General features: G+C 35.3%; 1 protein-coding gene across 2 annotated transcripts in view; it reads left to right on the top strand.

The window, feature by feature from the left end:
- The window catches only part of LOC143471241 (acid-sensing ion channel 2-like), a 28,308-nt gene that overhangs the window by 7,749 nt on the left and 4,561 nt on the right, over positions 1–15,998 (top strand). Inside the window, exons 1-5 of one of the 2 annotated variants that reach the window (XM_076969651.1) lie at positions 13,718–14,299; positions 14,418–14,582; positions 14,754–14,956; positions 15,090–15,300; positions 15,727–15,874. In XM_076969651.1, the coding sequence (XP_076825766.1) occupies positions 14,051–14,299; positions 14,418–14,582; positions 14,754–14,956; positions 15,090–15,300; positions 15,727–15,874 (976 nt within the window). In that variant the 5' untranslated portion in view covers positions 13,718–14,050. Of the gene's footprint in view, positions 1–13,717; positions 14,300–14,417; positions 14,583–14,753; positions 14,957–15,089; positions 15,301–15,726; positions 15,875–15,998 lie in introns of those variants that run through there. The other variant, XM_076969652.1, reaches the window with a different exon arrangement.

Genomic DNA, 15,998 nt, shown 5'->3' on the forward strand with positions numbered 1-15,998 from the left:
TTGACTTTCATTAGCGACGGTACGGTGAGCATATAACAGCAACAGATCAAATATTGTTATTGAAATCACCTATGATGAAACCTCGGCTGAAATTTTTGTTGTAGTACTGAATGACAGAGATTTCGGTTAACTTTAATCCAATGGTTCTCAATCTTTTTCAATCACGGACCCCTTTTCGAATTTCGAAAATATATGTGAACGCATTCATTTTTCTTTGGTAGTTCATTACTTAGTTACCATCTTTATCTTTATACATCTGCCCTGCAGACTTAATCGGCTTTATAAATGCTTTTTATGACAGCACCTTGCTCTTTAGTAAAACATAAACATTGTAAACGATAAACATAATATTGTTCGTACAAGGTAAAATAAAATTATGCGCTTTGGCAAATAACCCAAATGTGTGGTCATATAACCTTGTTTTGAAACATTAAAAGACACAGGATGTCTGCTTATCCAAAGAACCAAACTGCTTATCGTGCTTATCATGCTTAATCTGCTTATCACGCTTAATGTGCTTATCGGGCTAATTCTGCTTACTCTGCTAACTTGAAACCATACGAAAGACAGGGTGTAATTTTCGCAGTATACTTTCATTGACTTTATGGAGTCAGTTTGTGTTATTGAGCTGTAATTTTGGATTGTATTAAATACTATGTCAGCTGTCAAAAAGCGTACATGCGCCAATGACCCTAATATTTTTTGCTACATTTGTGGTTGCTTCACTGTCTCTTCTCAACGACATGAAATTACCGATTTTGTGAAAAGGTCTTATTTCGCTTACTTTAAGGTGAAGTTAGGGGACCAAGATAAAAGTTGGACCCCTCATAAAGTATGCAGAAGTTGCGTGGAGAGTTTGAGATCTTGGTCTCAGGGCAAGGACAAACATCTGAAGTTTGGTATACCAATGATCTGGCAAGAACAAAAAAATCATCTCGATGATTGCTACTTTTGTCGTGTCAGTGTGAAAGGTTACAACAAGAGGAACAAGCACAAGCTGCAATATCCAAATCTTGCCTCTGCTTTGCGTCCTACTGCACACAATGACGAAATACCTGCGCCTACCTTTACTCATCTGCCCGAAAGTAGTGAAGAAGAGCTTAGGTTATCCTCTGATTCTTCACAAACTGATAAAGAAGTTTCAGATTTAGATTTTCAACCCTTGGGCTCCTTTTCTGAGCAACCCTTATTGTTCAATCAGTCGGAACTGAACGATTTAATCCGTGATTTAAATCTTTCCAAACAGGCCTCAGAACTGCTAGCTTCACGGCTCCAGGAAAAAAACCTTCTCCAGCTTGGATGTTCTGTCACGTTTTATCGGAATCGAGAAAAGCTAATTCTGAACTATTTTTCTTCTAAAAGATCTTTGGTTTATTGCCATGATATTGAAGGTCTTCTTTTGCAATTAGGAATAGCCAAATATCAACCAGATGAGTGGAGACTGTTTATTGACAGCTCAAAACGAAGCCTGAAGTGCGTGTTACTTCACAATGGAAATAAATATGCATCGATTCCTGTAGGACATTCTGTGACACTCAAAGAGACGTATGAAAACATTAAGAATGTGCTGGAAACACTGAAGTACAGTGATCATGGGTGGGGATTATGTGTAGACATAAAAATGATGAACTTTCTGTTAGGACAGCAAGGTGGTTACACCAAATACCCTTGTTTTCTCTGCTACTGGGATAGCAGAGCCAAAGATGAGCATTGGATAAAAGATAAGTGACCAGAAAGGAGCAGTTTAACACCTGCAGAAAAAAATATCATTCATAACCCGTTAGTGGATACCAAGAAGATCATCCTGCCGCCACTTCACATCAAACTTGGCGCAATGAAACAGTATGTTAAAGCCCTTGATCACAATGGAGATTGCTTTAAGTACATATGCCAAGCCTTCCCAAGTCTTAGTGAAGAAAAAAAAAGGCTGGAGTTTTTAGTGGCCCACAAATAAGGCAGTTGCTCAGAGATCCAAATTTTGCAGCATCAATGAACACATTAGAAGCAAGGGCATGGAATGCTTTTTCTTTAGTTGTTAGTAACTTCTTTGGCAACAGAAAGGCAGAGAACTATCGAGACCTCGTAAAAGAAATGTTGTCCAGCATGCAAGAGATGAAATGCAATATGAGCATAAAGTTCCATTTTCTGAAAAATCATTTAGATTACTTTCCTGAAAACCTTGGGGATGTCAGTGAAGAACAAGGTGAGCTCTTCCACCAAGATATTAGAGTTATGGAAGAGCGCTACCAGGGCCGATGGGATTGCCACATGATGGCAGATTACTGCTGGAATTTGAAGAGAGAAATTTACACTACTAACCACAAACGAAAGCCATTAAAACGAAAATTTTCGAGTTCTTAAAGATTGTGGCATTACATTGAATGTTCAACGGTCAATTTCTAGTGATGTTTTTTAACTGAACACGAGGCTTTGTGTTCGTGTTTTGCATGATTAACCCTTCCAGCAGTTCTGATTAAAACAACCTCTACATTTCAAGGCGGTCTCTGATTTGCAGTATTATTTTATAATGAACATATATAAATTATATATTATCTCAAAAACGTGATGTGATAGAAACAAAATAACGCCAGATTCGGATTCAGCGCCCCCAATTTAGGTAAAAAAGACCCAAACACAATCTGCAACAAAAATCATGTTGACCAGTGTTATACATTGAAACTATGAAAAAAATAGAGCATATAAATGAAAAAAAAGATTACTAGAGAAAATCTATAACGAAAATGTTTTGAGTAAAGACGATTGGAATTAAAAATCAGCCATGGTCTACATGCAATGTAATATATATTAACAGGGAATATTTAATACTAAAAGAAAATATAATACACATTTGTATACGTATAGCGGGGCTTATAGCTTGGTCCATAGTCCAGTGGTTAAAGTTGTTGGCCGTTTAGAAGGTTCATTTACGGTCGTTTTGTTGAGTGAAGGGTTTTGCTTTTCCATGCAAACATTGTGACTTAGATAGCAACATCATTTGAAAATATTGCATTGTTAGGATTCAAGGTGTAACTGTAAAGTAGAAGGAAAGAAGCAAAATAAAGATGCGTGACAATCAAGGTTGTAGTTTTCGGTAACCTGGAACGGTACACCTTTGTTTGGATAGTATAAATAAGCTAACTTTACCTGTAATCATTAGCTATTTGAGTGCAGTAGAAAATACAAATAGGGCAATGTTTTCGAGAGCTCTCAAGTTCTACGTCATCGAGTACCAAAGGTTTGATGATTTGTGTTGATAAATGGTGTCTAAATTAACATTTATTCATCGGCCAGCGGTTTCGTCGCTGGGGCGGATGGACGTGACGTAACCTCAATTGTCTCCAACTTAGGTACTTATTTAAGTCATGAAGTACCACAATGAAACGTCCCCAAATGAAAGGGTGCCATTACTAAAATTGATTTCGCTGACTAAAAATGCGGATGTGTTTCTCAATCCACGGCCTTTTATTTACGCGAATTGGACAACTTACATACGTCATATAAGGCAGGGCTTCTCAAACTTTTTACTTCTGCGACCCCATTTTAGAAAATAAAATTCTATGCGACCCCTGAAGCAATGGGTTCCCTATACGCTAATGATATTAAAACAATAAACGTCCAATTACAAATCTCAAATGGTATTTTCGTCTATAGCAAAATCATACAAATGCACACAATCCACAAAAGTACTACAGTAATTAAAGAACTGCGTAACGGAAACAGTAAAACGAATAAAAAATTAACGAAAACAATACAATTTATAAAATTTGAATTTGTTTCACGAGCCCAAAATTACATTTTTCGACCCCAACAGTTTGAGAAGCCCTGATATAAGGTACCACGATAAAATTTTTCCTTAAAAAAGATATTGCTTGTTACGTCATAAACGACATAACGCAAATTGCTTCCAAACGAAAATTTTAGTGCATTTCTTTAAAGTTAGCATTTTTTTAAAAAGAATTTTGGTTTGCGAATTTAATTATCGTCTGTAAATTGCAATTATTTATTGTAAAATACATTCTAACCTTTCGGGAAATCTTTTGCCCTAACCTCCACTAATTTATTTTTACTTATTTTGATCACTGCCAACTTCCTAATGTTTATCTACACACAGTCAATACGCTTTAGAAACAACAATTGTTTTCACTTCATAAAAAATAATGAAACAGTTCCAAAGAAAATTTTACTTTTTCTTTTATATACAGAAAGATCTAGTAAAGTCACATCCTGTGAAAGCGTGAATTTGTCGAAACATTTATCCAACGAAGAGTATTATTTGACTTAACACACATCTTTAACCATGCATGCCACTGCTGGGATAGGTGTTAAATTTTTTCTAAATAACAACGTTGTGTGCTGTGTAAAGCTGAGTCAGATGGAGTTGAGTTAAAACATACCAGAATCGGCTTCTTCGTGCTGACTTTCAAGTAAAGGTTCTTCAAATCTTACTATTTATTTATCAAATACTCTATATTAAAAGCGTATTTTTCTTCAGAGGTCTCGTATTTCTCCAAATAAATGTTCTTGCTCTTTACAATATCTTGCGTTGCGTCCTTGCTCCAATCTTCAACTATAAAAAAGACACAAGTTACAGTTTAAAGCAATAATTTCTTAAACTTTTAATAGAATCAGAGTGCCAAGTTTAAATTCTACGAGCGCAGTCAAAGGAGAAGGTAAAAGATCGCTCATTTGCATCCAGAGAACGTCTGTTCCTCTCTCACAGTTCTTCATCGGTAGAGTCACTGATCTATTGTAGACAATGTCAACTCTTTTACACTGTAACTGGCACAACCTCTACAGAATGAAAATAAATTTTTTTCCAAATGTTGTTCGTAATTCGTGAGGCAAATCCAAAATTGTGTCGTCAATAACTATGCACTGGATATCTGTCTCTTGCTAGAGACATATTGCTCTCCAAAGTGGAGTTGCTTTTTGCGTTTTCTGCTTCGTGCTATCAATGTGACATGGAAAAACTTTCCCGCTTCCAATTCATCGGTCATGTCTGGATGAGATTTATGAACGATCAGAAGAATGTTTTGAAATTGAGTGTGGTGTCGAGCGTAAACGAAACGGTTAAAAGCAAAAGCAAGTCTGCCAATCTTGACATTTTATACATATAAAGCAAAACCCCATTACGGTTGATGCTTTCGTAAACTTGTGGTAAAGATGAATTTAAATAATCACATAGAAAATACAATGATATTTAGCAGTTGCCCTATGACCTCCACAATCTGTAATTTTCTTGAACTTTTCATAAGTTCGGAACAAACCTTCAACCTCCAATGATTTGAATTTGTCAAAGCTGGTTAAATTCAGCACGTTTATCTCATCGAGAACTTTGGCATCCCAATCGATTGAGTTTTTCAGCAGAAATGCTGCTTAATTTTTTTAATTTTAAATGCAAGTAACTGGCGAATGAGCTTGCAGCGATTGCAATGTTCTCTTGAAATGAATCCATTCATAGAACTGGTTACCGAACACCTATAGTCCTATACTCTCTATCAGTGCATGCGGATCGTCGGATTCCGCAAAAAACTTTGTTTATAGTTACTTATGTATTCTAATGCTGATACATACAATAGCTGATATACATTTACTTATACGGAACAATGCATTGTCCACCCTACCATGGACTAATGCGACTAGCGAGCAGCATTACACAGCCGGACCATCTTTACTGACAAACTGCGACAGATGTAAACCTAAATAAAAAAAGAACTCATAATGACGTCATTATCAAAAGCAATCTTAAAACATTTATTTTTACAACGTTGTAATGTAAGAACCTGGAAAATGTAACTATTCTAGAGAATCATTCTTCAGTGTCACCATCACATTTGCTATTTTGTAAGTATTATGAAAAATTCTGACCTCATTTGGTGCTTTCATACGGCTGCCCCCAGCTACACCTCTGTTGTTCTACCAGCCTCTAACACATTTTGGGCTATAGGTTAAAATAGAGTCATAGACCATAGAGTGTGTTTATTATACCTGCAAACGACAGGTTTTTTGTCTGAAATCAACCTTCGCCTAGCTCAATGCGCATGAAAGGGCAGACGCGTAAAATTTTAGTAATGGAGGATGTTGGTTAAATTTCAAATAACTCAAAATCTGAACGATATTACCTCACCTGTAGTTAGTAGGACATTACCCTGGTTGCAGTAATTATAAAACGTGTTTATGAGAAAGCTTCTATATAAACGCTGCTAGTAGATAAAATGTAATTAACATTGTTAAAGAAAGTAAAGGCAGTAAATCAGTTATCGAAGCGATTCACAATATTAGCATTCACTTCTTCGCGGTTAAAATGCAATGCAATGTTGAAATCGAAGGTGAAGTCGTTAGATGTAGCTGTTATGTTAGGTGCAAATTTCAGTGACAATAATTTTTTAGCCTACTGTACAACTTACAAATTACATTGTGCTTACCAACTTACACATGTCTTGCTAGAATTACTAGAATAAAATGTGGTATCCATACTTTTTGTTGGCCACTTTACAAACCTACCCCGAAAGAAGTATCACAATTTTTAATGAGACCTAATTGACCGATGCAATAAATGCTTACGACCTAACAAATCAATCCATCTTACATAATCTTCTTATAGCAATTCGTTTCGTCGTAACTTCAACTGCTTCTAGGCAAGTTGTCATTCTACTTATAATTTTCAAACATGTTTTCATTCTGTATTCTGTTTATAATTTTAACTTATTACGACATGGTTGTCGAGTTAACACTGTCCAAACGGAGACAAACTTCAAGGAAAATGTAGCCTACTGTGACTTAAAGACTACTATCAAGCTGCCATCAACTCCTTACTGCTGCGAACAGAGCTTATCTTGAGGAACTTGATCATACGTTATATCAAAAGCGAAGCCAAGGCGGTGATTCGGTAGCAGACTGATAAAAGCATTGGGTCGATAGCGTGGCCCGTGTTCGAAGCCCAGTGGTGCTTCCGTCTTCTTTAATTACCTTTTGGTTATACTTTGGGTTCTTTTGTCACTATCGCTCGCTACATTGAGCCGATTCCACTCACACTCGCTGGTAGGAGGTGTTAGAATCGTCGCTTTAAAACAGCATCCATTCTACTTCAGCATCCTCCTTGCAATAAAAAAGCTTCCTAAACTTTGTTGAGTTGTTACCCCCAAAAGTGTTTTTCACATCGTTGTCTGCTAAATTTCCGATGCACTTTATTCTGTAAGACCATATGCTTTTATGAGATCTTGGGAATATCTGAGGTTTGAAAGAATGCAATTTACATACAACCAGCAGGTGGTAAGCGGAAAATATAGTGTGCTAATTGTCATAATTAGCCCATATTCCTACGGAATTCTCGTGCAGATCTGATGATATTATAATGTTATTTGTGTAATATTTCGTGTGTTTCTCAACAAGCGCTGTACTATATGTTGACCGTGTTTAGCATACACGACGTAGTTTTGATTACTGCTGAATTACGTCATTCGTACTACAGCGCTCAATGCGTTAATTCTGATATTATCAGTCTGATATGGCAGTCTGTTATTTACAGTCTATCGAATGCAGCTTTATTTTCTGCTCTAAAGAATAGCAACCGTACGTTGACAACCAATAAGAAATAATAATTAATCAAGATATTGACAGTTTAGTTTTGACACTGTGATGCTTAACTATCAGGGATTAATGAACGCGCTATCAATGGAGCCAGATTAACGAACAATCGATCAAGCAATAATTAACAACTGACAACTACAACAACACGCATAGCTCGCACAATAGATCAGCTTCCCCTTACTTCGAACGTCAATCACAGAAAAAAAGATTGCCGAAACTTCACAAAAAGTCAATCAGCGGCCTTTCTTTATCAAGTAAATCAATGTACATCGCTTTGTTGGAAAAATGTGTTCAGAAGGTTATTAAGATTGTGATCGAACGGTTTTTTGTTAACCAGCGTGACGATCGATGCGGTTCTCTTGAGTATTCATAGCTGTCGTCTTTGGAACACCTTTAGTCTGACATCTTGCTTTCGACCTGACTAGGTATGAATATCCCTTTGGTAACCAAGTTTCCTACAGGATAGCTTAAAAAACGCTCATCGAGGCAATTCAGTTCCTCTGCCAAGACAAGGGAGTAGTAGTACTAGTGATAAAGAAGGTAGGGGAGACCAGGGTACAGTGAATCAGCCGAGTTAAAATGAAAAATACTTCATAAAAATTAGTTGTAATCACTGTAAAGTGAAGATCATTCTGAAAATTTTCTTGTGAAAGTAAGACGACGCATGGTTGAGCTTTTCGTTCCGGAAAGAATTTAATGATTTTGCGAGTAAACAGTAAATAAAAGTGTTAAACATTTTTGATTAGGCCTACTGTGCTGATTCTCAGTGCATTTTTAAATTCATTGAAGTCTGCGCTGATAACAAGTTGCAGTTATAAGTGTGGATAAATGTAAAGCAAACCTGAATTAAAATTTGTTTCAGATAGACTTGTCCCAGGCTGCCAGTGGTACATAATGGATTATGCATCAGTAAATCAATGGCGGCTTTTTGTCATCAAACAAACAATTTACATGTTTAGCTAATTTGAAATGAATATTTTTTGAAAACTTTTCTTTCGTTCATTGTCTTAAAATCTCTGAGTATCCTTTGATTGTTTTGTTTGAGCTGACTTGCGTTTTAGTGTTTAAGAGATTCAACTTGACTCGTTTTACCGCAGAAATTTCGGTTGACTTGATTCGAGTCGCAAAGCAAATTATTTCAAATCGTTATAGAATAGGTTTTTATATTTGTCAAAGAATTTAATCAAAAATTACTATACAATACCTTCTACTGAATCTGCAAAAGCTTCGGAATTGGATAAAATCATATTTTTATGCTTATAATTACGTTAGGAGTATTGAAAAAGTTGTTTATTATCGACATAAAACAAAAAATAAATCGTAAATAGTGACTTGTTTGTGACTCAGCATGTGTTAAGGCTTAGACGTGATTTGATATACGCTATACTGACTCGACTTGACTTGGACTTGCGCAGTTAGTGACTTGATTTAACTTGTGTCGATCACGACCTGGCTTGTTTCCATCACTGTACTTTGTTTGTTGTAAATGAAACTATCTATGTTTTTATGCACTTAAGTCGTAACAATAATACCCCCAAATTAATAAACAGTTATTGTAAACTTATTCGCAGGATTAAAGGTATGCCTTATTTTCAGAAAATCGTGACGTCAAGTACGCGACTCCAGGCTTGATTCACTGGGTACAGGTACCCGCGCTTATAGTCAATCAGATTTTTTGTCCACATTTAAAATATAATCGCCAAAGGTCTCTCGATAAAGCAAAATAGAGTTTAAGTTTGATGCAATTATATATCAAAAGAATTAAATACAATAATGACATAGCGTTTTTAGCAAAAACACGTTGCAACAGCAAGTACTGAGAATGACTTGCTCGAAAGGTAAATGTTATACTTACGTAACGATTAAAATTTCCAACTAAATACTGGCATCGTCATGTAATTAAAGCAATCATTGTGACGGACAATGGTTTTGGAGTCTTTACCCTCGGAATATAATAAAAACCTTTGTAAGACTTACACTCAAAGGTGATTTTCCAATACTCGAACACTGGTTACCGGGCTTATATCTATATATATTTTTTTGTTATGTATTCTTTGTACCCGAATATGTAACTGTTTATCAGAACCATTGAACAAGACCAAATGTCGTTTGTACTTTGCTCAAGGTTATAACATCGGTAGCACCGCTGGGTATCGAAACCAATTACACATCATCACAAGCTTTACTCTACCAGAATAATCCTAGATAGGTCAGGTCAGCTACCGAGCCGACAAAAAGTTTACCGCAATTGATATTCTTGTTTGTGCTGTGGAGCTGTGGTTGCGATAATTCACATCAGAACAGAAAAAACCACGCTTGATCGGTCTGACTGACCCATTTGACTGACTGCCTAAATATGAACAAATAACAATCACAAAAAGGTATCAAAGACGTATTATACTTTTGCGTTTTGCCGTTATTTTCTTACATACAAAAAATGTGCTATTTAATATTTCTTTTTAAAATTATGTCGCAGTTATAAGATGAACATCAACATACCATCATTTATAAATCTTATGTTGTTGCAACACTCTTTAAGATTTTATTGATTTTATTGATTTGTTTTGCAAGTATATATAAATAACAAAGAAAACTAATTCAAAAATAAGCCAAATCACCAACACTGGACTTGGTTGAAACAAAGCTGGCTATTTTATATCAGTAGCGTCAGATTACAGCAAGCAGCAGATTAGCCCCTTGATGGCGTAGTAGAACAAACCTCTGTACGTCGATGCCTGTTCGGACAAATTAATCACTTGACTTGTAGAATTGATTCTATGTATTTTACGAGTACATAACTTTCACTTAACCTATATCACCGTCTTAACAAATACAAATACCACAACACAAGCGCTTTTATTCCAGCTGAAGTCTACTGTTGTTGTCTAACTTGTCTTTGCTGTATTCCGTGGCGCATTTTTGTGCTAATAAGCCCCACACCATGTGATATTTTTTAAGGTTGTATATTTGTTTATAAATAAGGTTTTAAAGTAGACTGCATGGCTTGCAATAGCGTTGTTATTTCCATAAATTGATACGCATTGCATTGCAAAATCTTACTAAATATTTACAGTGGACATTTTTTCTAAAACTTATAAATATGGAGCAAAATGACATAAGTCACTCATTGCTAACGTATTAGACCTATATACATTATTAACGAAGAGTTTGATGTTACTTAAATGATTTTATGTCACATTAAAGAAAAGGCGTTGAAAAAAGATTTTTTTGACATAAAAATCTTCACCAAATTCCAAAGCATCACAATTAAAACATAGTAACGTTTCAACAAGTGCAATTCTAGTTAAAGTGACAAACCCAAGGATTTTGTAATAACTTAACGTTATTTGCGATAGCTGTTGCATTACGCAGCGTGCGACCGTATTCATTTTTGATGTGTTTTATTATGACTTAAATACCTGTTGAAATTTACGAACTATAGCGTATGGGGACGTTACCTTTATCGCCAATTCAAAACTATTCTATACCACAAAAAAGGAGTCCTAACAGCGGATCTATGGCAATTTATTGAATTTGATTTACACGTATTGCTATTCCTTAAACTCATATAAACTCTGAAAATTATCCAAAATTGAAGTTATAAACAAATATATGTACCCGTTACTTTTATTTCCTCCTTGCTCTATATCTTGTATGTACTATGGAATTATTTCGTCGAAGGTAAGAGGCCATGTTAGATTCATAATATTAGACAATTTTCGGTGATACATTTAAAATAAGCTTAATGCATTTTTGTCGCTTCGATATCTGTAAGGCTGGTAAACAATTACTTGTTTTTGTTGTTCTAAACTTTCAGTTTCCCAGTGATTTCACGATGCCAGCAGGTGCCTACGCCTGTTTTCACTTCTGTTTATTTGCTACATATTTTTTATTAACATATTGCACATAAAAAGCTTATTAAAAAAATTCCAACAAAAATCTGTAGGATGGCTACAAAAAAAACCATACTTCGCGTTCTGAAGCAGCCAACGAGACTGATAGGTTATTTTGCCTCCTTCTATCATTATTAATTATTCATGTTCCTTGACAATCTTTATATCTTGCGTTGGTAAAATTGTGTATATTTACAACAATTGTACAAACAACGTTCTGTCCTGCTGAATTTGATAATTTATTGGACAGTTTTAGAATAATATAAAATAATCGTATTATCACTTTTTTCAAACTACAACGAGGCATCATTTCATCTGCCCTAATGTCAAACACGTCATTCATTAAACTCTGCAAGACTTAGGTGATTTCAAAGCAGGTGGCGTATCAACTTCATTTTACACAACACATATTCCCCAAGGAAAACTGACTAATGGGCTAAATCCTTGTTAATTAAAGCCGAAAAACATCGATCTTTGGTTAAAAAAAGACAATGGCAGTGAAAAAATGTATTCTGTTTTTAAACAAACCGAAATAAAAATGAAACCTTCTATTTTTCAGGCGTCAATTTAGTCAGTCAGTAAGTTGTCAGCGCAGGCCTCAGGCCATTGTATACTTGTAAAATACTTGCATAAATGTTGGAAAAAGTACTTGAAATAACAGCAAGATTTGCAAGAAAGGTGCAAAAAGTTTGACCAGGTCACAAGTAACTAACATCTTTGGTAATGGCGAAGATATGTTTAGAAAGGAGCAGACAATGTTCACGAATCTGATAGCCACTTCTTGCATGGAGTGTGTGCAACCCCAGTAAAGGCCGCGGTCTGAGATTGATAAAAATGATTTAATTTATTATTCAAGTTTTGTAAGCTTTTAAAAATGTTAAGAGGCTTAGCTTTGCATAACTCTTGTTCCTTGGGCTTTATAACTATAGCATCGGCACCCAGGAAAACAAGGCTACGAAAAATGAATGTTGACAGTCAAAAGATGGAAGAGTAAAAGCAAAACCTCACACGTCACATAAAATACTATTATACCACACACACCATTGAAAGAATTAGTAGTTCTTGCACCAAAGTATATAAACCACATGTTACCTAAAGTACTGAAACATGGGTGAATACCGCAAGCATACGTTTTTGAAAAGCCCGAGTGGTATTTTAATGTTTGTTGATGTTCTTATGTTTTTATTCTCAAACGCTGCTGTACTTTTCTACTATTATTTTGTTCTGGTTTAGAGTGCATTTGCATTTAGGTGCATTTACGAGGTAGTGTCGATTTGAATTACGTTTGAATAATATAAGTCTGGCGACCTGCTTTCAACTTTGTAATGTGTTGTGTAGGCTACTTTTGATCTCGCTTTGGTCACTTTTGACAGTCTAGAATCTAGACTCTAGATTAATCAGTGATTTTGTCGTATCTGTCTGAGTAGTTACATCTTTGTTGAAATCAGTTATTGGTTGGTTTAAACAATGTAATTTGGCTCTAGCAACAATCTTTAGCCTGTAAAAAATATCTCTGAAAACTAACGAGAATCTCAATCAAAATGCATAGTAAAATAAATTTGTATGCTCGTTTCTGCTGGATAAAACCAGCCGAACTACATCAATATGTGTGAATTTACTCTGGCATAGAAAATCAATCGCAATGAACATCTACTTAGCCTTGAATGAAAAGTATGGAAGGCTTATATCATGCAAGTACCTAAGTCATTAGCCGTCAGCGCAGGTCATTGACTAAAATTTAGCTGAGGAGTAACGCGTGATGCTTTGAAATGCATGAATGGGATGAAAGGAGTTTCGAGTGATTAATTGGGGGAAAACAAAAATTAATTTTTAAAATTCTTTAAATTTTTAGACCGAAAGTATAGGATGTTTTTGTACCGGCGTAAAGCTGGTTACCGGTTATCTGGTTACTTATAAAATATCACTCATTCAATATGGATAAATATCTCTACGTAAGAATAATGTAGGAGCAAGTAAATTGTAGCGTATAGCCAACTTCATCTGCAAACCAATAAAAAAACATATAAGAAATAACCAAGTTCATGTCATTTTTTGTATATGTTTAACTAAAGTGTGGCTTTCGCATGTAAGCAGGTAAGTTCTTAAGCCTGGTATCAAAAATAACAATCGCTGACTGTAAGATATATGTGGAACCTTAATTTTTTTAGGCAACTACAATACTACATGGAATGTTAACCTGCATGAGAAGAGGAGTTTATATAGCGTTTAGTTCAAAAATTTGCGTATGTGTTTTAACTTCGAAAGGGTGTGGCGTAAACGCCAAGTTTTATTTAAACTACTATTTTCGGTTAACCATTATCTGTTATAGAAGTCTAACATAGATAAAATCACAATAGACAACTAAACTTCCGTAATACTCTACTTACATAACCGTTGAGATGTTTGATCTTATTATAGCCGAAATAAATGATTGTACAATTGATCGCTAAGTTTTTGTATAGTGTAGCCTGCATAGTTAGATTTTGTTGTATATTTATGCTATTTTTTTAGCTTTGACTGTATCCAGACCACAGGATTGTAGTTTCTAATAAAGTACATTTTATACCATGAATATCGAAAGTGACACATCTAGATGCAACCCAAATTATGAAAGCAATTTTACCACCACTACTTTCACGAAAGGAAACGGTCAGCGTAGATGTCATTGTGGTTTGAAGCCGTCAGCTTTTTATCAGTCTTCTGGAGAAATGCAAGACCGAGATGGAGATCGGGAAAAATATACTCATTCTTTTAATAATGGTATTGTCATCCGCGATGAACAAATTTCTGACAAGTCCGACACAGTTTTTCCCAAGGTAATGTTTTACTTGGTGCGTGCAACGAAGGATACAGTATTTGAAGAAGTGAAGATTACTAGCTTGTACATATGGTAGAACTTTAGTAAACAAGATAACTTGAACAAAACTATTTTAGGAAAACGTGAAAGAGAAGGAGCTTAAACCTTCTAACATAATGTTTTTTGCCTCAAATTCTACATTTCACGGAATGAGCCACATTTGTGTTCCTGGAGGATTCACTTTAAGAAAAGCTCTGTGGGCGTTGGCTTTTTTCTCATCGTTGAGTTTATTTCTGTGTCAGGTCATTTGATGCTATTTCTTGTATATGAAGTTTTCCAGACGTCAATGTCCAAATCTTTTCTTTTATTTTTCAGTAATAGCCATGTCCATGAATATGAAATGACTCGCGCTATATTGGTTGCGGTCACCAATATTGTACTATAATTATTTAAAATGAATATATAAATTATAGGCATACGATCGTTACGCATTCTACAGCGAACGCCCTCACGTAACGAAACTTGATGAGCAAGAGGCGGTAAAAATGAAATTTCCTGCCATCACCATTTGCAACTTGAATTCATTTCGTTTTGGGGAAATAACTACTCGTGATTATTACTACGTCGGAAATCCAATATTTGGAATATTAGATGATAACCATAGACTGAAAGAGATGTGGGTATATGAACTATACCATATAGAATCAAGTATTTTCCGTACGTAGGTCTTAACTAGCTGGTAACTCACTTTACTTTCCTCTACTTACGATAGTTTAAACCTTTTTACCAAGTAATAACAATCTTATTAGGCGGTTTAAGGACAACCGAACCTGGCCTATTGTTGTCGAAAAGACAAAACCTTTGAGAGATGAAAACTACACCAATCAACTACAAAAAAATACACAAAACAATTTCAACATGTCTGAATTTTATGACCGTACTGGACATTCCTTATTTGGAATAATTAAAAGCTGCCTGTATAGAGGACGTAATTGCTTGAACAAAAAGGAATGGATTCCGGTAAAAACAAGTTATAAAATGTAGTTTTTTACTAACAAACAATAAAAGTTATTTTAAATGGTTGTTGTTTTAGGTGAGCACAAAAATGTAGTATATTGAAATTAGAGTATCAGAAAGCAGGAAGGTCATTTTCTTTAAAAAAATTTAAGACTGTGAACGTTGTTATTGTAAATGGTTTATATGTTACACTTATGGCTTAATATATGTCTTATACTGTATAGTCTATATATAACACATGCTAAACAAAAATGCGAAAGTACTCATACTGTAATATGAATTACAGCCAGACGTAAAAATTACTTCAATTTTAACATTCTATCTTGTTTGACCATGGCTCCGGTAATGAATATGTGTTCTAAGATTAGGCCTATGTACAAAACCAACGTTAAACATATTTTTGAATTTTTTTCCATTGAATTTTTGTAGATCTTCACACGATATGGTAAGTGTTACACATTCAACTCTGGTAAGAATGGACCTGCTTTGCCAACACTCAAAGGCGGAATCGATAACGGACTGGAGGTCTTGTTAGATACGCAGCAAGACGAGTATATGCCAGTGTGGGCAGAAACAGGTATATGGGGTGGAGCACCGGTTAATGGGGCAAATTTTATTAGAGCAGTTTTGGCTGAACCGGAACGAAGGAAGATTTTCCTCTTATAAATTAGTCGCTTGTTATAGTAGTTTGGCGCGTGGCG

Source organism: Clavelina lepadiformis, chromosome 9, assembly GCF_947623445.1.
Source record: "Clavelina lepadiformis chromosome 9, kaClaLepa1.1, whole genome shotgun sequence".
Lineage (NCBI taxonomy): Eukaryota > Metazoa > Chordata > Ascidiacea > Aplousobranchia > Clavelinidae > Clavelina > Clavelina lepadiformis.